The sequence below is a fragment of the Ambystoma mexicanum genome, chromosome 12 (genome assembly GCF_040938575.1).
Source record: "Ambystoma mexicanum isolate Mex_15411 chromosome 12, UKY_AmexF1_1, whole genome shotgun sequence".
NCBI classification, from domain to species: domain Eukaryota; kingdom Metazoa; phylum Chordata; class Amphibia; order Caudata; family Ambystomatidae; genus Ambystoma; species Ambystoma mexicanum.
Window position 1 is genome coordinate 873,332,776 of NC_090936.1, and position 23,717 is coordinate 873,356,492.

At 44.8% G+C, this 23,717-nt stretch overlaps 1 protein-coding gene across 1 annotated transcript in view; it reads left to right on the forward strand.

Moving 5' to 3' along the window:
- LOC138514086 (sodium-coupled monocarboxylate transporter 1-like) overlaps positions 1-23,717 on the forward strand; it is a 606,141-nt gene that overhangs the window by 97,641 nt on the left and 484,783 nt on the right. The window contains exon 3 of the mRNA XM_069629351.1: positions 7,806-7,857. Coding sequence (XP_069485452.1) covers positions 7,806-7,857 — 52 coding nt within the window. The remainder of the gene's footprint in view (positions 1-7,805; positions 7,858-23,717) is intronic.

Below are 23,717 nucleotides of genomic sequence, written 5' to 3' on the forward strand. Positions count from 1 at the left end.
CAAATGCAACTTTGTCTGTATTGCGGAACTTCCGGTCACTTTCTTCAAAGTTGTCCAGTTAAACCACCCAAGAAGGTGGTTGGAGCCACTGATAACGAGTTATTGACACCTGGTTCGGGAAACGACCTAGCCCGACAAGCGTAGGGGTCCGCTTGCCGAGCTTGAAAACAAACTCTTTGACCTCGCATTTTGTCATGCCAATGGTGCTTGTGAACCCAAAACAGCCTCAGCAGTTGCATGCTATAAAAGCATACATAGACAGTGGAGCTATTGGAAATTACATAGACCGTGAATTGGCTTCCAGGATTAAGCTTCCTCTCCGCCCGAAAGTAACCCAAGATGTAATTACTACAGTTGATGGAACCGAAATAGCCTCAGGGCCTGTAACGCATTCCACAGTTGAAATCACTCTGGTGGGTCAGGACGGACATCGGGAAGCAATCGTGTTTGATGTGATCAAGGCCCCACAATTTCAAGTACTTCTTGGAATCCCTTGGTTAGAAACACATAATCCGAGAATAGACTGGCGAGCAAAGAAGATAACTTTTCCTGATTGTGAACCAACCTGTTACCCAAGGAATCCAGCTATGGGTCTAGCCTCTGTAACTTCCACCCCTGTACAGCTACCATCTGAATACCAAGAATTCCAAGACGTTTTTCAGAAAGAGCAGGCTAACACCTTACCTCCCCATCGATCTTACGATTGCCAAATCGACTTGGTACCCAATGCACAACTACCTTGTAGTAGGATTTATGCTCTTACTGAACCTGAGAACCTGCATTTGCGCCAGTATTTGGATCAATACCTGGCCAATGGTTTCATTCGCCCATCAAAGTCACCAGTCTCTTCCGCTTTGTTCTTCGTACCTAAAAAGGAAGGAGACCTTAGGGCCTGTATTGACTACCGCACCCTAAATCAGATAACGATTAAGAATCATTACCCTTTGCCCCTGATACCTGAGCTTATCGACCAAGTAAAAGATGCTCGTGTGTACACCAAGCTAGATCTCCGAGGAGCTTACCACCTGGTACGTATAAAAGAGGGCGACGAGTGGAAGACTGCATTCCGCACCAAATTTGGGCTCTTCGAATATCAAGTAATGCCCTTCGGTTTGTGCAACGCACCTGCCACCTTTCAGTACTTCATGAATGATGTTCTTCGGGAACTTATCGATGTTTGTGTCATCGTTTATATTGACGACATCCTGGTGTATTCCTCCTCAGAATCTGATCACAGAAACCATGTTAGGGCAGTTCTTGAGAAATTGCGCCAGCACAAATTATTTGCCAAGCTCGAAAAATGCGTTTTTCATACCACAGAAGTGGAGTTTCTCGGATTCATCCTGACACCTCAAGGAATCCGAATGGACTCGCGGAAAGTGGACGCCATTCTCAAATGGCCATCTCCTAGCTCTGTGAAGGGAGTGCAAAGCATGCTTGGCTTTGCCAATTTCTATCGAAGGTTCATCCCGGAATTTTCTCGAACTGTTCAACCCATCACAGCTCTCCTAAAGAAAAACAAATGGTTTGAATGGACTCTTGAGGCTGAACAAGACTTTCAGGACCTGAAGACCAAATTCACCTCTGCACCTGTATTGAAGCACCCGCGCCCAGATCTCCCTTACATCGTGGAAACCGATGCATCCAGTTCGGCCATGGGAGCTGTCCTGTCGCAAAGAGACCCAGAAACTAACCAACTACACCCTGTAGCCTTTTGGTCCAGAAAATTCTCTCCACCTGAACTCAATTACGCAATTACCGACAAAGAACTACTGGCTATTAAATCAGCTTTCAAGGCTTGGCGTCACTATCTTCTCGGTGCAAGACACACCATCACCGTAATTACGGACCACAGAAATTTGCAGTATTTAAAGACGGCCAAAGCTCAATCTTCGCGACAACTCCGATGGGCTTTATTCTTTGCGGAATTTGATGTTGTAATTACCTATCGCCCTGGCTGCAAGAATGGTAAGGCAGATGCCTTATCCCGGATAGGCATGGAAGAACCCAATTCGAGTTTAGAACCTGTGCCAATCATACCGGAACAAAGAATTCTGGGCTTGACTTCATTGCAAACCATTGAGGACATCCAAGCTCAAGTAAAACAGCTTTTTGACTCTTCTGCCTTACTGGAATGGAGTCAAAAGGGTCCTCACTACACCGTTAAGGGTGATTTACCCTACTTCCAAGAGCAGTTATTTCTGCCAAGTAAAGAATTGCAGGAACTTGTCATTACCCGTCATCATGAATCATTAATGGAAGGACACCCCGGTATCGCGAAAACAGAAGAAAAGATCAAACGCCACTTCTGGTGGCCTTCTTGGAGAAAAGACATAAAGTCATTTGTGTTGTCTTGCGGAATCCGTGCCCAAAATAAGAGTCAAAAGAAAAGGCCAGCCGGCCTACTTCAACCTTTGGACATTCCACCAGCACCTTGGCACACCTTGTCAATGGACTTTATAACTGATCTGCCTCCTTGTGGTGGTTACAACACGATTCTCGTAATAGTGGATCTATTCTCCAAAATGGCCCATTTTATCCCTTTAAAAGGATTGCCGTCAGCTTCCACCTTGGCCAAGGAATTTATGGAAAATATAGTGCGGTTACATGGTTTCCCTTCCATATTAGTCTCAGACCGTGGAAGTCAATTTATCTCCCACTTTTGGAAGAAATGTTGCCAACTAGCACAAATAGACGTGCGGTTATCCACCAGCCACCACCCCCAGACCGACGGACAAACCGAGAGAACCAATCAGACTCTCGAGCAATATCTGCGGTGCATGTTACACCAATCCGAGTTGAATTGGAAGGACATCCTTTGGATTGCAGAATATGCATACAACAATTCAGTGCATTCTGGAACCGGACAGACTCCTTTTTATACCCTGTATGGTCACCATCCTCGGACCTCTGACCTAGATCCACCTCTGACCCTGGAGATGCCTGCAGTAAATCACCTACATTCCACAATAACCCAAGCCTTCAAAGAAGCTACAACCCACTTACAGCAAGCCAAGAAAAAGTATAAAGAAAACGCTGATTTGCACCGAAGTAAAACTCCTCCTTACCAAGTAGGAGATCAGGTATGGCTAGCAACTAAACATCTACCCCTCAAGGGTCAGCGAACTTTTAATCCCAGATTCATTGGGCCTTACCCCATCAAAGCTATTATCAACCCAGTGGCCTTTAAACTCGATTTACCATCCAACATGCGGATTCATCCCGTTTTTCACGCATCTCTTCTAAAACCAGTACAACCTGGAACCAGACTGTCTGAGCCCCCAGGCCCTGTCCAAATTGATGGAGAATTAGAATTCGAAGTGAAAGACATTTTAGATTCCAAGATAGTTAAGTCGAAACTCTTCTATCTTGTTGATTGGAAAGGATATGGACCTCAGGAAAGATCTTGGGAACCCAGTAACTATGTTCACGCACCACGATTAATTCAAAGATTCCATCGAAGATTCCCGCACAAACCAAAACCCCCGGAGGAAAAGACCTTGGGAGGGGCCTTGAGGGGGGGTACTGTCATGATGCCTACCTCTTAGGAGCCAGGCCGGGCCCAGCAACCCCAGAGGCAGACATCATTTTCCCCAGGGAAGTCTCAGCGGGCCCAAGTCGGGGCCCTTTGGACTCAGTCCTGGCGCCTTAGGCGCCAGGTTCATAGCGGACCCCAGTCCTGGCGCCTTAGGCGCCAGGCTCATAGAAGAGGATATGTGTTTAAGTGCTTGGGTGCACACTTACCTGATGCAGACCTTGCTGCTTCATCCAGGCCCTCTTGAGGCCTGAATGGGACTACTTAACCTGTAGGACTACTTCACCACCCGGGTGTGGTCAGGGAAGGATACATACCTGATTGGTGGAAGGATACATACCAGGAACTTCTTCCAAGGCTATTTAAACCCCACCCGAACAGCCACACATGCTTCGCGTTGTTCTGCACCTAGCAGCTGGACGCTCACCGTGTCAGCTCCTGCATCCTGACTTCAGCCACGCCTGCCAGCACCCTGGAACACCTGCAAGGGGAGAAAGGAAGAGAATAGGAGAAGAAAAGCCCTTACCTGCTAAATCTGCATCCCGGAGTCATTTCTCCAACGGCCCTGAAAAGGAAGACATCATTTTAAAGGCATTTCGTTTCGATCGCTGCAGCGCTGCACTTTACTCACCTTTGCAAGGCGCTTCCATCTTCAGCAGCGATCTTCCGGATTCAGCTACGCCCCGGCGCCTAGAGGAAAAAAGACAAGAACAAAGGTGAGAGGAGAAAAGGAATAAGGAAAGCTCAGTTTCCTTTTAAGTCTTACCTGTTGGATTATTCCCACTGCATTTCGGGTCCTGCCGCTTCCTGGCATCTCCGGACCCCGGCCCCTATGGGGAAAAAAGACAAAGACATTGAATGAGCGAATGCAAAGATATTACCTGAGCGCTCATCCAGAACTGTTTCACTTCGGGTCGGTGCCATATCTCCGGCACTCCGAACCCCGGCCCCTAAGGGGAAAAAGACATAAGCATTAGCGCTTGCTGCAATTAGACAATGAACATTATTATTAAGCTTGAACTTTTGAACAGAACTTTTACAGCGCCTTACCTGAACAGTCAAGCTTACCTGAACTCCCATCAATCCTCAATCCAGTGAAGTAACTGGGTTTCAACGCGCCCCTGCATCAGAAGCAGGATGGAGAGCTCATCCTTCCAAACCCTAAGGTGAGGCTTCACGGGGAATCGTGGAGGAGGTATCGTGGAGGGTTGGAAGGGAGTGGGAGGCTTGAGCATTGTTCCATAGTTGGTAATACTCCCTTTTCACGCACAGGAGGGTATCCAACGAGCCAGGGAAGCCAGAATAGAGGGGCCCTTCCTGTCCATCTTCAGAGTTCTGCGCCTTCAACGCCGCGCCTCCGTGGGAACCAGGTGAGCGTTACACCATCATGGTGGTGGTCTGATGCCTTTATGCACTTTTGGAAGTGCGTAGAATGCCGATGGCCTTGTGCTGTTTGGTGTAAGGAAAGATGCTTCTTTTTCATTAATGTACCCTTCAATGAGGGCTTCCTCCATGATAGGTGCAATTACGGCTCTGAGTAGTGGTGTTGGATCCCCTGTTAGAGGTCTGTCATTTTTGGTGTCATCTACTAGGCAATATACCATATGGTTGTAGTCAGAAGCTTTGTTTCTAGCACGAGAGCACGACTGAGCACACAGCGCCTTGGAGTGCGGAAATCCCATACTTACGGTAAGACAGAAATACATCTGACTACAAAAGATATTGTAATAGATCAAAATCGCATAGCGCACGCGATTACATATGTGACCGGCAATCATAGAATGCCACGCTTAGAAAAGCAGCAAACTAAGCGAAGTGACAGAATCCCGCTTGAACGGACATGTCACTGCAATGCAATAAGTATTCAACGTGCTTGGTCACACACGCAACCAGATTAAGCCCCGTGTTATGAACACAGACATCAAAGCAACCTTATGATCCATACGGAGAAGAAGTGGAAAGCTTCGTACACATGTCTTGCACGGAGTAAAAAGCGTCTTCCATCCTAACGCTCACCTCCCACCGTGAGACATAAGAATATGCCTGCACACACACAGGGCAAAAGTATTTGGACAGTGTTCACATCTTTAACTTAGAACCGATCCACAAGACAACAAGAAAACAAATATGAGAAGGTGGGGGTATGGCAAGTAAAAGCAAGACCCGCCTGAGAGCTAGATAAAAGCGACATTGAGGATTGCCCTGAAATCTGGCACCGTTAGGGTGAAAATTCAAAATAATATATGGGCGGAGCACATCTGGCACCACCATGCTGGCCATAGGGGTAGTAGGGACCGGTGCAAACAGCATGTGATTGCCAATGAAGCATGAGATGTCAATAAACATAAAAAACACAAATGGCTAATTCCTATCCCTCTCCTTAGGGGATCCGGCCACTGACCACACATCCGGGATCTCTCACAACAAACAGAGACCAAGATCTCCTCAAACAACACCACCCAGACATAAACTATGGACGTCTGGGTTTAAGATAACACTCCACTACCATATTATGAATTTGTTGCGGTATCTGTACTTAAGTAACTGAAATATGCATATATATAACTGTCAGTGTTCCTTGGTGGGGGTTGGGATGTCCGTGGACCATCGACAGAACACGATGTAAATAGAAAAAGGATATATCCCAAAGAACTAGTAATTATTTGTACTCATGCAAAACAGCATATATAAGCAGAATATAACTCTATTGGACCCAAGACAAAATATGTCCTAATATTCTCCCTATGTGGATGTGGTATCCCCGCCATATCCTATGGAGAAGACGATCAAACCAGATGTTGCAAATTAATGGTCCTGATGAAGATGATGAATGAGAGAAAGTCATTGAAACCGGTCAACCACCTGGATGGGTGATACCCCTGAAGAAGATACGGAATACACAATATAACCAACACCACTGAAGTGGAGAACAGCTTTTTTCCTTTTACCAATTATTTTTGATCCTAACAATAACCATACTGGGGTTACTTGGAAACTTATCATTGATTAGCGAGAATAAAATAAAACAACTTTCTACAATAGGGTGCCAATCTGGCCCCCAAGAGAAAAAGAAAAAGTAAAGACACTTTTTCAGCCAATCAATACCTTTCCCATATCCCGAATTACAATTTGTGTAATCCATAGAGGATTGCCAGAAGACTGTCTTCACGATCTAATAAAAAAATAGTTTTGGACTTGATTTTAGATGATTTTGGGCTAACCAACAAATCTTTCATCGCTATAAATACTGTCGACACACTTTCTAGAAGGTCAATAAACGAAATACGGGGCATAGGTACCATGAGGAAACAGTTCCTCCATTAAATGTTTACGGAATTAAAATATATACGGTTTAGCCATTTTATTATAATCTGTTTGTCCACCAAGAAACATACCTGAGGAGCGCACGTTATAAATATAGGGACAGCTCTCCTTTTTCTTTCCCTATTAGATAGGCGGTCCACCACCTCCTACCTAGGGATAGGCACCCCACAAACAGGGAAAGGGTGTTCTTCCATTTAGGGATTCTGATAGTTCACACATTCACTGTAAAAAGAAATAATACTTGAAGAAATGTTTTTACCTGAAAATATTGTTGTGTCTTAAAATGGTTACCTTAACTAACACTTAAGGCTAATTTGCTATTCTCAATCATATTCTTTGATTGTCTTTTTGTGCATACACCATGTTTGACAAATATTTTCTGGAACAAATGTTTGCATTTGTGATTATTGAGGGAATGGGTAGCTACTAAGGTAAGCCATAAAGATGTTTGCAAATTAACTCACAGCTATAATTATTTAGGTAGAATGATTATTATTAATTCAAGACATTTTCTAATTTGAGTAATAAGATAATCGTTTTACATATTTAATCAAGTGTAGTCACATATCAAACACCTCAATAAAATGTTAGATTACAGAAAGCAAAACATATACGGGGGCAATGGCATTTGCCGGAGCCTGCAACCCACTTTTTCAAAGACTCATCCAGGTCTTTTAATTGCCACATAAAACTTTACCCCTTTTCCTGTTCCAGGTTATAATGAGTCCTGGGCTCTATTTGTATGGTGGGCAGGGACAAGCCTCTCAACCCAATTTAGAAAGGTATAACTCTGAATGAAGTCCCAGACACTATATGTATGTGATCATGAAGAGCCTGTGGTTGGTGAAAGGAAGTGGTGAAAGTGAATTTATATACGAATCAGAAAAATAGTACCTATGTAGAGACATTTATAGAAATGCATTTATTTCATGAATTTCTCTTTCAGATTGTATACACTGGGATTGTTATCTATGCTCCAGCACTAGCACTAAATCAAGGTAAGAGGGGAACCTAGAAGGATTACCTGACAAATTGTCTGTCTGTCTGTTCAATTCTCTGTCTATCTATCCATCCATAAATCTATCTATCTATCTATCTATCTATCTATCTATCTATCTATCTATCTATCTATCTATCTATCTATCTATCTGCCTAGTCCAACTTAATGAGTATGTTTTACTAAAGAACATTCTGAGATTTAAATAAATCAGCTCCTGCCCACTTGATAGAACAGAACCTGTCATTCCTGCTATGCTAAACAAGGTCAAAACCATGGTAGATTTGGGAAGTCTGGGAGAAAATGTTTTATTGTATTTCTCTATACCATGGATCATGACATCCTCCTAGATAAGTAAATCGGATTAGGACAACCAGTTCTGCATTGAATTGTATAGAACCATTTCTAGAACCATGGGGCAGGCCACTTCAGTCCTAGATTTCTGTTCTGACTTCAGAATGATCTCTTGTGGTGTTCCACAGCCCTCCCTCCCCTGATTTATAACCTATGTACTCTCCCAATGATGAAAATTCTGGACTCATACTTCATACAATATTTACATTACACCGATGACACTCAAACTGTGCATAGACCTGCCCCTTCCTCCTCCAGTTAAACAACTTCTCACTCAGTATGACTGACATTGATTGCTGGATGGTGGCTAACAAATTGACATGGGCAGCCTCAAAAAGCGAGATTCCAATAGTTGGACCCCTCAGCATCTGGTCACCTGTGCCAGACCCATGCCTGTTGCCAGTTGATCAGATGTGTAAACTCAGAGTTATTATTGATTCAAAACCTTCCCTTAAACCACACATTTCAGCTGTAGCAAAAATCACAAGATCATGCTTTATTTGCTTTAAACAATTAACAATATTCCTTGTTTGGAGTGCAACACCGATAATCTGACAAATTGATTATGCTAATGGAGTCTATCTTCGTCTTCCCGTCTATTGGTTCCACCTTCTGCATAGATTACAGAATGTTGCTGCCCAATGGTCAGTGCCATTAGTTTTTGAGAGTCAGTCTTTAAAGACATCTCTGATCTACACAAGTTACCTATTCTTAAAATAAATGTTTTGCAGCTCTTGCATAGCATGCAGAGCCTTTTTACTTTATTGGTCCTGTTTTCCTGAGAAAGAATTGTCAATGCCTAACCTAAAAGTCTGTTTATTGTTTTGAACCTGCGTCATTAACAAAAACAAGTAGCAGATATATTTGTTGTTCAAACCATCTAACTTTGGAACAATGTCCCTCTCACTCTAAAATCTACAACTGATTACCTCTCTTGTTGCAAACAGCCCAAAGCATACCTGTGTAAACATAATCTTTGGACCTACTTCCCCATAAAGGTGTTACCTATGTCATTTTTTGACAGCAAGAAGCCAACTGGCAGTATAGATCGTTTTTAAGAAATATCCCTACGGCATAACAGAACAGGTGGATCTGAACCCGGAAATGGGTGGCATATTTAATCCTGGATATTTCAATAGATGTAAATACAAAATGGGATCCAGCTAATAATACATTGCGAATTGCACACAAATTATTAATGGATTTGTATTTCCCAGAAACAAAATGAAGGATTAATGTTGCTGCGCACCACTATTTTCCCTCTCTCGCTAAGACTGCCCTATTGATAGACCCATGCAGTGCTAGGTTACTTAAGTGCATCTGTTCACTTTTTGTTAAATATGGTTTGACTACCATTTCATATGTGGAAACATGAGCAGCATTACTTTAAAACAGATGTGCAGTGTTCCTTTTTTTATTAGTTAAAATCCCAAAATGGCATACTCAGCCTTTGCTTCTTCTCTGATCTTCTCCTATCAATAGTGTGCATGCCATAATTGGGTTGGGCTGTAGTAACACATATTGCTAAAATGCCAAGAGGCAATTCCATGTGTTGTGTAGCGGAAAAATCCAGATTCGAAATCCAAATGTTGAATGAAATAGGTTGGTAAATCTTTTCATTGCAGCAAAGCAAAGTAATACATCACATGGAAATGTACATCGATAGAACATGTTCCAATAGACAAAATCCAATCTGTGTAGCCCTCACCTTAAAATCTCATCTTTTATACACTTCCCAATACATTGAAACCTAGGAGAGTGGCGAGGAATACAAACTTATGACTTAGAATATTTAAGATATGATATGATACAATATTTTATTTGTATCGTGCTCATACACAAGTGTTTCAGAAGTATCTTTTGGTTTAACGCTTATCTTCAAACACAAGCAATAACTGTTTCACTTTCACTGTAGCGCATCTGGCCTTCTATATGTTATCCTGCAGCTGCAAGCTCATTCTTGTGGATTTACAATCGTTACTCAGCTGTACAAAAAGAAGTGAACAAAGTTTAGCAAACTAGCACACTGTGCAGCAGCTTAGTAAAGCAAAACACATTCTCATTTTATGGTGCCTAGCGGAAACACATCTTGTGGGCAAGTGTTCATTGTTTCAAGATGGAGTACATTTATCCACCACATTCTTGTATGCATTTTATACTGAAGACAGGGAAATAGGAACTTTTTAGTTAAGCTTTCATGGGAATTATTTTAGGAAGGCTATACATATAATCCTTCTTTATGAATCCTCAGTGACATTAGTAGTAGAGTGGAATAACTTTCATCAAACATTTCAAGTGACAGGTAGCCCCACCCCTTTCATCACTCCTTAAACCCCTTTACATTTGGTTGATCCCCTATGAATGTAATGACCACCAATAAATGGTATATACATTTTATATAAATTTGATAAGAACCGCTCTGTAGTCTATAACACATTTGATATAGATTTACCAGAACCCCTATACATTTAATTGAACACCAATACATTTGATGAATCCCCAAAAACATATTACCTACTTTGTATATGAATTTTACATACATTTGATAAGAACCCGAATGGGGTTGATAGATAAATAAAACTTTTATAGCAGCACTATTGTTTGATTGTGTCTATGTGCTAAATAGTCATGTGTCTATAGGCGGCACTAAGGACATGACGCTATTAGTGGTGGAGTCTCACAATACAGATATATAGCTATTATTGTAGGCCTCGAAAGCACGTGCGCTCTTCAGACTTCATGGGGCTATCAAGTGTGGTGTCTGGGAAACTGTAATTATGAACATCTCCAGTTATGATGGGAACGAAACAGCCCCCGACAGCACAGAGATTGTGATGATAATTTATTTACCTTACTGTCTTAGGAGGACATGAAACAGTCATGATGCAATGGGCAACTCACAGGCCTGGAAGGCGGACAGCTCAGTGTGAACATGTCTACACTTTGTGTGGGCAGTCAGCCGCCTCTCATCGCTACTGTTTTGGGGTGGTGTGCTGAAGAAGACATTCAGAATGCTCAGACAAATGCAGCCAAGATATAGCTAATTTGCAAATGGTTAACGGTGCTGATGCTGTGGTTCTGGAGCAGTCCGGGGGTGTAGAGGCCGTAATATCATGTTTAGACATGCAACATGCTGAAATGTAGTCTGGATACAAGTCTTTTATCATGCAGAATGATGCAGTTGAGGTAGGGGAGAGTGTTCCCAACCCTCTCAACATATGGAGAATACAGAACGACATGGATCGCAGATATCGGATGTCATGCCAGCCGGTGTGATACCTAACCCAGTGTTAAAACCATGCATATCTGTTTATTCCCTACAGCTCCTAGCTGATAAAATGGACATCAATGAGGAGAGCCAAACTGTAGCAGCCACTGTCCATATTTACTGTTTTTGCTGCTCAAATCAAATTAATGTGGACAATAGTGTTAAAGATAATACGGGCACAACCCTTGGGAACTGGGCTGATAGCTCAGCCATTTGGGACTTCACAGTCATAGTGGTGAAAACATGTTTAAAACAATACTTTTATAAATGGTGCGATGGGCATAAAATTGATGATCCGCAGCAGGAGGCTCATGAATGTTTGCAAATATCCTATACAGATAAAATGTGACATAAAATATGCTACTTGTTGACCCTGAAATCTGACATTCCCCACTCATATAATTAAATAACAATATAATAAGACACCAATGGACACACCCCAGTAGGGAATGAGACCAGAACCAATTGCGAGTGAGTAAAAGATAAGCCTTTATATAAAGTTAAAAGGGGCACACAGAGGAATCTGCTATTCTGAGAGCGCTCTGCCCAGAAATACAGAAAGTACACATTACAAAAACACGTAATTTATGACGTGTGCTATAGGGGATACAATAAGTACTGCTCATTGGTTGGAAGAGACAAGACATTACATATCTTATAATGGTGTTGCTCCAGGATTGGTCAGCGCTGAACTTGCAACTTCTTGAGACACATGAGTCAGCTGGCCTCATCAGGGAGGTGTGTGGAGTCAGGCGATGTCTGTGCAGTCATATTTCTTGCTATCTAACTCTTCACACTAAGCTACACAAGATTTAGTATAATGTATAAAATTCAACATAATATGTGGATATTACATAAACATTTGACTTGGGCCACAGGGAGAGTGAAGGTACATGGGTCCAGGTGCCTTATCTAACACAGTATTTCAGAATACGTTGACCATTCGGTTCTTACATCCAACATGGGTGTTTTACTCTTTATTAGTACAGGAAAAATATATGGCCTCACAGGATTAGATACACATGGGCAAACTGGGGTGGCACACGAACCAGGGTCTTGTAACTTCTACATCAAAGGGAAATGAGGTTAGGGGGCTTGAGGTACATAATATTCAGGGCTGGGTTTGTCAGAGCATAGGCAGGTTTGTGGAGACGATTGGGGTTCCTGTGGCCAGGCTCTTGCCCGGTCACACACAGGGCTGTGATCTCAGAGGAAGAAGAGAGATACAGTGTTATCTTGCAACAATTCACTGCCAAGCTTCTGTTAGAATAGAGCAGCCGTGGAGACGGCAGAGTGGAGGAGATGGGGGTGACAGGCTGGCTGTGTGTGGAGAGAGAAGTGGAGATGTGCAAACTTGCATTCAGTGTGTATGTGGGTCATAGTAGAAAATGGAGTCTGTGGTTCATACAAAATGGAGTCTATAGTTCATACAAAAAATTGAGTCTCATGGCTCTGTGGCCAATCACACTTATGTATTAGTCAACAGCTACCTCATACCTTGGCCAGAGGTGCTGTTACGCTCACTTGGACCCCACAGGGGCGTCGAACGGAACTGGACTGCCACCGACTCCACCAGCGTGACTCGTAGTGCAGTGATGCTGACTGGACTGGCCCTCCTAGTTTCATCTGCTTGACCCGTAAGAATAATCTCCTAAAGGTAGGAAAAAGGGAATTAGCCACCCGTGGTCGAGAGGATACACGCACTCAATTGTTCCCCACTGAACACCTCCTGTATTCCCTTTCACTGGTCTCACCTTATTGTTTGAAAAGATGAGCTCTCCATCCTGCGTGGGGGGGGGGCAGGGGCGTGTAGAAAACCAGTTACTTCACTGGTCTGAAGGAGTTGGGTGAGTTCCAGACAACTGATGACTCTGAGGTAAGTAGCATATAGTTCTTTAGAGTTCAAAGTGTCTGTTATTCACTCTCTCTTGCCCCTCTTTTCTCCCTTTTTTCTTGCAGCTTGAGCAGAGGGATGATCACCTCATTGGAAGCAGAAGCGCTTAGGTATGAGTCTGTATTTCCCAAACTGTCCGGCAAAAAATAATGGCCCAAATGTATTTAACTGACTTCCTTCTGTCTCCCTACAGGTGCGGCGTAAGAAGAAATGGTGTGCAGAAGAAGAATGCCTCGGGCGATGAACTCAAGTAAGTATCTTGCGGTGAAAGAAGATTGTCCTTGTTGGCTATTGGCTCACCTTGTTATTTGTCTTGTCTTTTCAGATGCCAGGATTTTGGCGACGAGGCAATGGAGGCTGCGCCGGGTCGCCGAGATACTGTGAAGACTGATGAGTATGGCGCGGCGCTGCAGCTGGCGAAGCGACGCTTTTGAATTTAAAGTCTCTTTCTCTATTCGATGGTGCGGCAGCTCTGAGAACTGCTGGTGATCAACAGGTAATGTCCTTGTTCTAACTTTTCCTTCTTCTTTCCCTTCTTTCTAGGATCTGGTCCGGAGTCAAGGAGGGCGTGGCTGAAGACAGGATGCTTGGCTTGCAGGCACGGTGAGCGTTACGCTGCGGAAGGCAGAATAACGCAAAGCGTGTGCTGTTCATCGGGCGAGGTTTAAATAGCCTTCAAAGTAGTCCTAGGTAAGAAGTCCCAATACCACACCCAAGCAAAAAATAGTCCTTAAAGAAAAGTAATCCCTTCCAGGCCTCACAATGGCCTATGCTTAAGTTTCTTGCAGCATGGTCTGCATGAGGTAAGTTTGACAAAATGAGCCTGGCGCCAACTGGGATGGTGGGAATCCCAGTGGGTGCTTGGATGACTGTTTCCTGGGCAGATGGACTTGGTCCTGATATCCGGGGGCAGGCATCATGACAGCACTCCCCCCCCAAGGCCCCTCCTAAGGTAGTTCTTCTCGTTGGTCCGGGTTTATCTGGGGAATTCTGATGGAATTTTCTTATCAACCTTGGTGCATGGATGTAGTCACTCGATTCCCATGACCTTTCCTGTGGCCCATAACCCTTCCAGTCAACTAGATAAAAGAGCTTTGATTTGACTATTTTTGAATCCAAAATATTTTTTACTTCAATTTCGGGTTCCCCATCTATTAGGATGGGATCAGGTGGCTTGGTGAGTCTTGTTCCAGGTTGTACTGGTTTCAGAAATGAAACTTGAAAGACGGGGTGTATTCACATAGTTGAAGGTAACTCCAATTTAAAGGCCACGGGATTGATAATGGCCTTAATAGTGTAAGGTCCCAAATATCTGGGGTCTGAGTTCCTTTCAGAGGTATGTGTTTTGTAGCCAGCCAAACTTGGTCTCCTATCTGGTATGGCGGAGACTTGCTTCTGTGTTGATCTGCAGTCTTCTTGTATCTTTCCTTAGCTTGTTTCAAATGTTCAGCTGCTCTTTTAAAAGCTTATGTAATAGTGGTGTGTAGATGGTTTACAGCGGGCATTTCTAAGTGTTGGGGTGAGTCGAGTTCTGAGGTCCGAGGATGTCGCCCATATATGGTATAAAAAGGGCTTTGTCCAGTTCCTGAATGTAAAGAGTTATTGTATGCATATTCGGATATCCACAAGAATTCCTTCCAATTGCCTTCAGTTTGGTGTAACATGCAACGTAGGTATTGCCCAAGAGTTTGATTGGTTCTCTCCGTCTGACCATCGGTCTGGGGATGGTGGCTGGTTGATAATCTCACGTCGATTTGGGCCAATTGACAGCATTTTTTCCAAAACTGTGAAATAAACTGGCTACCTCGATCAGAAACCAATACTGAGGGGAATCTGTGTATTCGAACAATATTTTCAAGAAATTCCTTAGCCAAGGTTGAAGCTGAAGGTAGCCCCTTCAAGGGGATGAAATGAGCCATCTTGGAAAATAGGTCCACTATAACTAGAATGGTGTTAAATCCATTACATGGGGGAAGGTCAGTAATAAAGTCTAGGTATAAGGTGGCCCTTGTTTAACCTGTCTCGTAATTCTGCTGGGTCAAACAGTTGTTTGATTTTAAAATGGACGTCAACTAGAGTTTGCAGAGTGTATATACCAAGTATTCTTTTCTCCGAAATTATAAGTACTGGGTCAGGGCTTGAACATGCTTCTCCCATTCCGATACAGGACAGGGCATCAGCTTTGCCATTTTGACAACCTGGTTGATAAGTAATCACGAAATCAAATTCCGCAAGGAATAAGGCCCGCCTAAACTGACGTGATGATTAGGCCTTGGCTGTCTTCAAGTATCGCAAATTCCGGTGATCGGTGATTACAGTGATGGTATGCCTAGCACCGAGAAGATAATGCCGCCAAGCCTTAAACACTGACTTGATGGCCAGTAGCTCCTTGTCGGTAACAGCATAGTTTAGTTCAGGTGCTGATAATTTTCTTGACCAGAATGCCACTGGTTGAAGTTGGCCAGTCTCAGGATCCTTCTGAGAAAGAACGGCCCCCATGGCTGAGCTGGATGCGTCAGTTTCCACCACGTATGGAAGTTCAGGACGTGGATGTCTTAAAATGGGAGCAGAAGTGAATTTTGTTTTAGATTCTGGAAGGCCCTTTCTGCTTCTTCGGTCCATAGGAAGCGTTTATTCTTTCGCAAAAGGGCTGAGATAGGGTGTACAATATGTGAGAATTCTGGAATAAATCTGTGGTAGAAATTAGCAAATCCGAGCATGCTTTGTACTCCTTTAACTGAGGTGGGTGAAGGCCACTTGAGGATAGCGTCCACCTTTCGTGAATCCATTTGAACTCCATTTGGGGTCAGGATAAATACAAGGAATTCTACTTTAGTAGAGTGGAAGACGCACTTTTCCAATTTCGCATATAGCCGATGCTTACGTAGTTTTTCACGGACAGCATGAACATGTTTCACATGGTTCACATGGTCTGATTCTGAGGAGTACACTAAAATGTCGTCTATGTATACAACAACACAGACGTCAATGAGTTCACAAAGGACATCGTTCATAAAATACTGGAAGGCTGCCGGTGCATAGCACAGCCCGAAAGCCATCACCTGGTATTCGAACAATCCGTACTTGGTGCAAAAGGCAGTCTTCCATTCATCGACTTTCTTAACTCATACCAGATGATATGCCCCTCTAAGGTCTAACTTTGTGTAGATACAGGCTTCTTTTACTTGGTCCAGTAATTCTGGGATCAGGGGCAGCGGGTATCAGTTTTTTACCGTAATTTTGTTTAACGCGCGATAATCTATGCAAGTCCTAAGGTCACCTTCCTTTTTTGGCACGAAGAATAACGCTGATGCTGATGGAGACTTGGATGGACAAATGAACCCATTAGCAAGGTATTGATCCAGATATTGCCGTAGGTGGAGGTTTTCAGGTTCTGTGAGGGCGTAGATCCTACTGCATGGAACTTGGGCACCGGGTGAGAGATCGATCTGACAATCATATGATCTGTGAGGTGGTAACGTGTTTGCTTGGTCTTTTTGAAAAACATCCTGAAATTCTAGATATTCCTGAGGTAACTGAGTCATCGGGTCACGACTGTGGCCAGGCGTTTGTCCAAGGTTTTTACTGGATAACAAGTGTGTGCACAATCCGGGAAAGTCACTCTCTTTTCTCGCCATTCAATACAAGGGTTATGTTTTTCCAACCATGGTATTCCCAGCATTATTTGGAACTGGGGGGCCTTGATTAAGTCAAACACAATGCTCTCTCGATGCCCATCTTGACCCAACAGTGTCATCTCTGAAGTTGAATGAGTCACTGGTCCGGAGGCAATTTCAGTCCTATCGACAGTGCTAATGATATCAGTTGTGGTCTTTTTGCAAAGAGGTAGGTTCATCCTTGTAGCCAATTCGTGGTCCATGCAATTTCCTATAGCCCCGCTATCAATGTATGCTTTCACTCCGTGCAAACGAGATGGTTGCCTGGAATCAATAAGGACCATTGGCATAATTAGGTGCGATGCCTGAGTGTCCTTCTTTATGCTTGGCAAGCGGACCTCTACGCTTGTCAGGCATGGTCGTTTCCCGACTCAGACTCTATATTGCTTTTGTCAGCAGCTCTGACCATCTTTTTGGGTGGTTTCACTGGGCAAGCCCGTAAAAAGTGTCCCGAGGTTCCACAATACAAACACAATTGTAACTGCTGCCTCCTTTCCCTTTCTTTTTGAGTTAAAGGTCCTTTAACCCCTCCAATTTGCATAGGTTCAGATTCATCAGTTCCTTTGGGGATAACATTGTCTTTAGGTCTTACCAATACACGATTCTGGAACCTGGCTCGATCCGCCTTACGATTCTGAAGTCTGTGATCCAACTGGACCACCAGATCTATGTATTCTGCACAATCTTGGGGTGGGTTCACTACTTGTGCCAGAACTTCTTTTAGTTCACCCCGTAGACCACGATGAAATAATGTAATTCGTTAGACCTCTGGCCACCCGGTTTCTACTATCAATCTGTTGAAAGTTGCGATGTAAGTTAACAAATCCTGGTTACCCTGCCGTAAAGACAAAAGCTCGTTATCCAAGGCCTGGCCTTGGGAATGTCGAGCAAATAGTTTTTCCATGCTTAGTTGAAAACCTTGGAAATCCCGAAGAATGGGGTCATCCTGATTGACTAATGGGATAGACCAATCGGCAGCACTGCCGCTGAGATATGATAATACAAAGGCCACCTTTGCTTGGTCATTCGGAAAGTCTCCTGGTCTACACAAAAAATGCAGGCGGGATTGGTTCATAAACACAGCAAACCTTTTTGGGTCCCCTGAAAAGCGTTCTGGTGGTGCTAAAGGAAATGTTCCTGGTAGGTTTATCTGTACTGGGTTGCTTGATGGAACTGGAGCAGCAGCTCCCCGAGTCCAGGTAAAGGCGTGTGCCCAGCTTGGGCTTGAAGTATTTGCCTGGCAAGGTCATCTGTACGTTCCTTGGACACAATCAGTTCTCTCCTAAGAGCATTAGTCTCTTGACGGGCGGAATGCACTACTGCCCTAAGTTTGCTTAGTAGTTGGGCTAATTGGTCAGTCTCAGAGGTCTCCATGATGCCCGGGTGGATGTTTGTAGAGAGGCTTTGCGTTCTGTTACGCTCACCTGGACCCCACAGGGGCGTCGAACGGAACTGGACTGCCAAGGACTCCACCAGCGTGACTCGTAGTGCGGTGATGGCTGACTGGACTGGCCCTCCTAGTTTCGTCTGCTTGACCAGTAAGAATAATCTCCTAAAGGTAGGAAAAAGGGAATTAGCCACCCGTGGTCGAGAGGATACATGCACTCAATTGTTCCCCACTGAACACCTCCTGTATTCCCTTTCACTGGTCTCACCTTATTGTTTGAAAAGATGAGCTCTCCATCCTGCGTGGGGGGGGCAGGGCGCGTAGAAAACCATTTACTTCACTGGTCTGAAGGCGTTGGTTGAGTTCCAGACAACTGGTGACTCCGAGGTAAGTAGCATATAGTTCTTTAGAGTTCAAAGTGTCTGTTATTCACTCTTGCCCCTCTTTTCTCCCTTTTTTCTTGCAGCTTGAGCAGAGGGATGATCACCTCATTGGAAGCAGAAGTGCTTAGGTATGAGTCTGTATTTCTCAAACTGTCCGGCGAAAAATAATGGCCCAAATGTATTTAACTGACTTCCTTCTGTCTCACTACAAGTGCGGCATAAGAAGAAATGGTGTGCAGAAGAAGAATGCCTTGGGCGATGAACTCAAGTAAGCATCTTGCGGTGAAAGAAGATTGTCCTTGTTGGCTATTGGCTCACCTTGTTATTTGTCTTGTCTTTTCAGATGCCAGGATTTCAGCGACGAGGCAATGGAGGCTGCGCCGGGTCACGGAGATGCTGTGAAGACTGGTGAGTATGGCGCGGCGCTGCAGCTGGCGAAGCGACGTGTTTGAATTTAAAGTCTCTTTCTCTATTCGATGGTGCGGCAAGCTCTGAGAACTGCTGATGATCAACAGGTAATGTCCTTGTTCTAACTTTTCCTTCTTCTTTCCCTTCTTTCTAGTATGTGGTCCGGAGTCGAGGCGGGCGTTGCTGAAGACAGGATGCTCGGCTTGCAGGCACGGTGAGCGTTACGCTGCAGAAGGCAGAATAACGCGAAGCATGTGCTGTTCATCGGGCGTGGTTTAAATAGCCTTCAAAGTAGTCCCAGGTAAGAAGTCTCAAAACCACACCCAAGCAAAAAATTGTCCCTAAAGAAAAGTAATCCCTTCCAGGCCTCACTATAGCCTATGCTTAAGTTCCTTGCAGCATTGTCTGCATGAGGTAAGTTTGACAATATGAGCCTGGCGCCTACGGCCCCAGGACCGCACCCATATAGCTCCTAACTGGGATGGTGGGAATCCCAGTGGGTGGTTGGATGCCTGTTTCCTGCGCAGATGGACTTGATCCTGATATCCGGGGGCAGGCATCATGACAGGTGCGTTGTCAACCGTGGAATCAGCATATCGTGTGCGTCATCAGGAATGAAGGGGGCCTGGGAGAACCTTCCTCCCTTACATTCCCCCTTTCATTACTTAATTAACAAATAATGTAACTCTTCCAAAGGCCTCAAAAACAAACTCTTTAACTAACATACACCCCCCCTCCCTTCCCCCTTGCCACCTCCCCTATTGTTACTCTGCATGCATCTCCACTTCCATTTAACCATGTATGTATATCTCGCCTCACTGTCATGTAACTAAGTTTTTTCTCTGTAACCAGCAATGATTTTGTCTGTAACAACGCCATGATGCCTCAGGGCTGCTGCGTGCTTTATAAATGTAAATAAATAAATAAATAAATAGTGATGATACTAAAGAAATAAAGGCAGGGTCTGGCGTATACTATCTCTGAAGGGGGACTACAGGTTGGATGTGAGGAGCCAGGTCTTAAGTTTTCTCCGGAATGAGGCGTGGGAGGGGCCAGTTCTAATGGCTAGAGGTAGGGCGTTCCAGCCTTTGGCTGACACAACTGGGAAGCTGCGTCCCCCGGCCTTGATTCTTTTGAATTTTTGGAACTGTATGAAGGAAGGCTGAGGCAGAGCGTGTGGGCTTGGTGGTATGGGTTGGAATGAGCAAGTTTGTGAGATATTTGGGAGCTATATTAGAAAGGCATTTGTGGGTGATTGCCATTGTTTTGAATTTGCTTCAGTCCTGAACCGGTAGTCAGTGCATTTTATGTCTAGTTTCAGAGATATGCTCTCTTTTTGATATGCTTAGGGCCATCCATAAGGCGTTATTTTGAGTGATCTGAAGTTTTATGATACTGCTAGTCGCTGTGCCAGCCAAGAGTATATTACAGTAGTCAGGTTTAGACAGAAGGAGGGCTCTTGCTAAGTTTAGGCAGCTGTCGGTTGTTAAGTAGGGTCTGCTAGTGTAAATGAGCTTGGCAGTGTAGGCTGCTGATGAGATCGTTGAGTTGACTTGTCTGGAGAAGGTTAAAGAGGAGTCCAGATACACGCCTAGCATTTTGACTTCTTTGGAGACAGTGATGGTATTCCCGTCTATTATGAAGTGTTTGAATTTGGGGTCAAGTTTTTGAGTACCGACCAGAAGCTCTGTTTTTTCATCATTTAGACAAATTTCATGTTGACCCATGGATCATCTGGTATATGTTGTTGAGAGTGGAAGCACCTGTATCATAATCTCCAGAGAAATGGAGAAGTATCTGTGTATCGTCCGCATAGTTTGTATAGGACAATCTGCGTTCATCTAGGCGGGCAAATAGAGGCGTGGTAAAAATATTGTAGAGCGTTGGTGACACGCATGATCCTTGGAGTACACTGCAGAGAACGGGGGCTGGGGTGGCATTAGCGAGGTTGGAAAAAACTCTTTTAGTGTGCTCTGAGAGAAAGGATTTTATCCAGACGATGTCTTTAGGTGAGCATTGGGCCAGGCTATCCAGGAGATGGCACAGTATTTTGTGATTCACTATATCAAATGCTGCAGAGAGGTCTAGGAGAAGTAGTATGACTAAGTTTCCATTGTCAATTATGGTGTCTAATTGGTTTTTAAGGTCTAGGACTGTTGTTTCCATGCTGTGTCTGTTAAGGTGTGTGTCCCTAGGGCGGACAGCACCTGTCGAGGCGGGACTCTTGGATGACGTCTGTACTGGAGAGGCCAGGCTGAGGGACTAATCACTGGCTAAGGTACCAGGTAAGTGCATCGATTCTTCTGGAGCGGTGACCACCAATAGGTGGGATAACTTCAAGGGGCAAGGTACCACAGAGAGCCAGCGGAAACCCAGTAGGCAGGAGACCAGGGTATAAGGATTGGCTTGCCAATGGTAACAGGAAAGTCTTAGTAACCAAGGAGAGAATGAATGCAGGGTGAGAATGCAGGGTGAGTCCAAAAGGCAAGAGAGACTGATTCCTGGTAGGCAGCAAGAAAAGGCTCCCAGATAACCCCAGGAGGGCAGGGTTCGGGAGAGCCAACGTGGACCGGACCCAGGAAGGAGAGCAGGCAAAAGGACCAAGAACAGGAACTCAGGCTGGAGGCAAAACAGAAGGTAGGCGCTGCTACGGCTGGTCAGGAACAAACCGCGTTAAGACGCGATTCGTTACCTGACACAGCCGCTATTTACATCCCTCGGCATGAAGCCGAGGCGTGGAACGCAGGCCGCCTTGCGCATGCGCAGCCCGTAAACCCCGGAGTGACAACGAGGCTTGAAGCGCAAGCCGTTGGACTCCACGGGCCGTGGCGCATGCGCACAACGGATACTATCCGAGGAATCGGGTGCCGGGAGACTCCTCTCCCTGCTAACCGAAACCTCGGATAGATCCTCCAGGACCGGGAGCGTCTCCCCCCCCAGGTAGGTGGCCTAACACCATAACCCCCCACAGAAAGGGCAGGAGAACCGGGTTTCCAAGGATGAGAGAGATAGAATTCCCGAACAAGACGAGGGGCATGAACATTGATGATCGGTTCCCAGGTGCGGTCACAGGGGGGATAGCCCTTCCAGTCCACCAGAAATTGCAATTTACCCCTATAGAAACGGGAGTCACAAATCTCCTGGACCTCAAACTCTGGCGTACCCTGAACATCGACGGCTGCTGGCCGAGAGTGGGAACGACCAAAGGAATCGGGATGATAGGGTTTTAACAGGGACACATGAAAGACCGGGTGAACACGCCATGAAGCTGGTAAAGCCAGTCTAAAAGCTACCGGTGACACTTGCTTAGTGATACGAAAAGGACCATGGAACCTAGGGGCTAATTTCAACGGAAGGTTTCGGGCCGGGAGATTTCTGGATGATAGCCATACTAGGTCTCCTACATGAAAAACCGGACCAAGTTTGCGATGCTTGTCAGCGGCCTTTTTCATACTCGCCTTAGCCACATGCAAGGCACTCAAAACCTGGCTATGACAACCTTGTATATTGGCTATCAGCTGATCAGCTGAGGGAACTGAACTGGGTTGTACGGGTGAGAGTGGAAGGAGTTTGGGGTGTAGGCCGGAAGAACAATAAAAAGGGCTAAACCCAGTAGCTGAGTGCATGGAGTTGTTATAGGCGACCTCTGCCAAAGCTAGATTTGACACCCAATTGGATTGGGAAGCATTGGTGAAACAACGTAGGTATTGTTCCAGAGTCTGATTGGTTCTTTCCGTCTGCCCGTTGGTCTGTGGGTGGTGGCCAGAGCTGAGAGCCCTGTGTATACTCAAATGGTGACAGAGTTGACCCCAAAAGGCGGATACAAATTGAGAGCCCCGGTCAGATATAATCTTCTCTGACAAGCCATGTAGACGATAAATGTTCTGTAAGAAAGACTGGGCCATCTGAGTAGCTGTGGGTATTTTCAGAAAGGGAACGAAATGTGCCATCTTGGTGAAGCAATCCACCACTACCATGATGCAAGTCTGACCCTCGGAGCTTGGCAGGTCCACGATGAAGTCTGTGGCAAGTGTGTGCCAGGGGTGAGGAGGAATTTCAGTGGGTTGCAATAGGCCTACAGGTTTCTGTCTAGGTGTCTTGACCTGGGCACACACTGGACAGGTCTCCACATATTGCTTGATTTGTTTAGCCCAGCCAGGCCACCAGAATTGACGAGCTATCTTCTCCTGTGTAGCGCGGACCCCACAATGTCCTGCAACTTTTGAATCATGTAGTCCTTGTAATATGGCCCTACGGAGTTCTTCAGAGGGTACGTACAATCTATTTCGGAAGAGCAGGAAGCCGTCCTTTTCGCACACTTCCGGGTTCTTCAATAAAGTTGTACATCTTGGGTCCGCAGCAGTCTCCTGAGCGACTTTCTGTAGATAGGGTGTAAGAGCCAGAAGAAAGTGTTTCGGGGCTAGCACAAGCTCTCCCTTGTTTTCTTGTGCTACGTCATCCTCCAGTGAGCGGGATAATGCGTCAGCCCT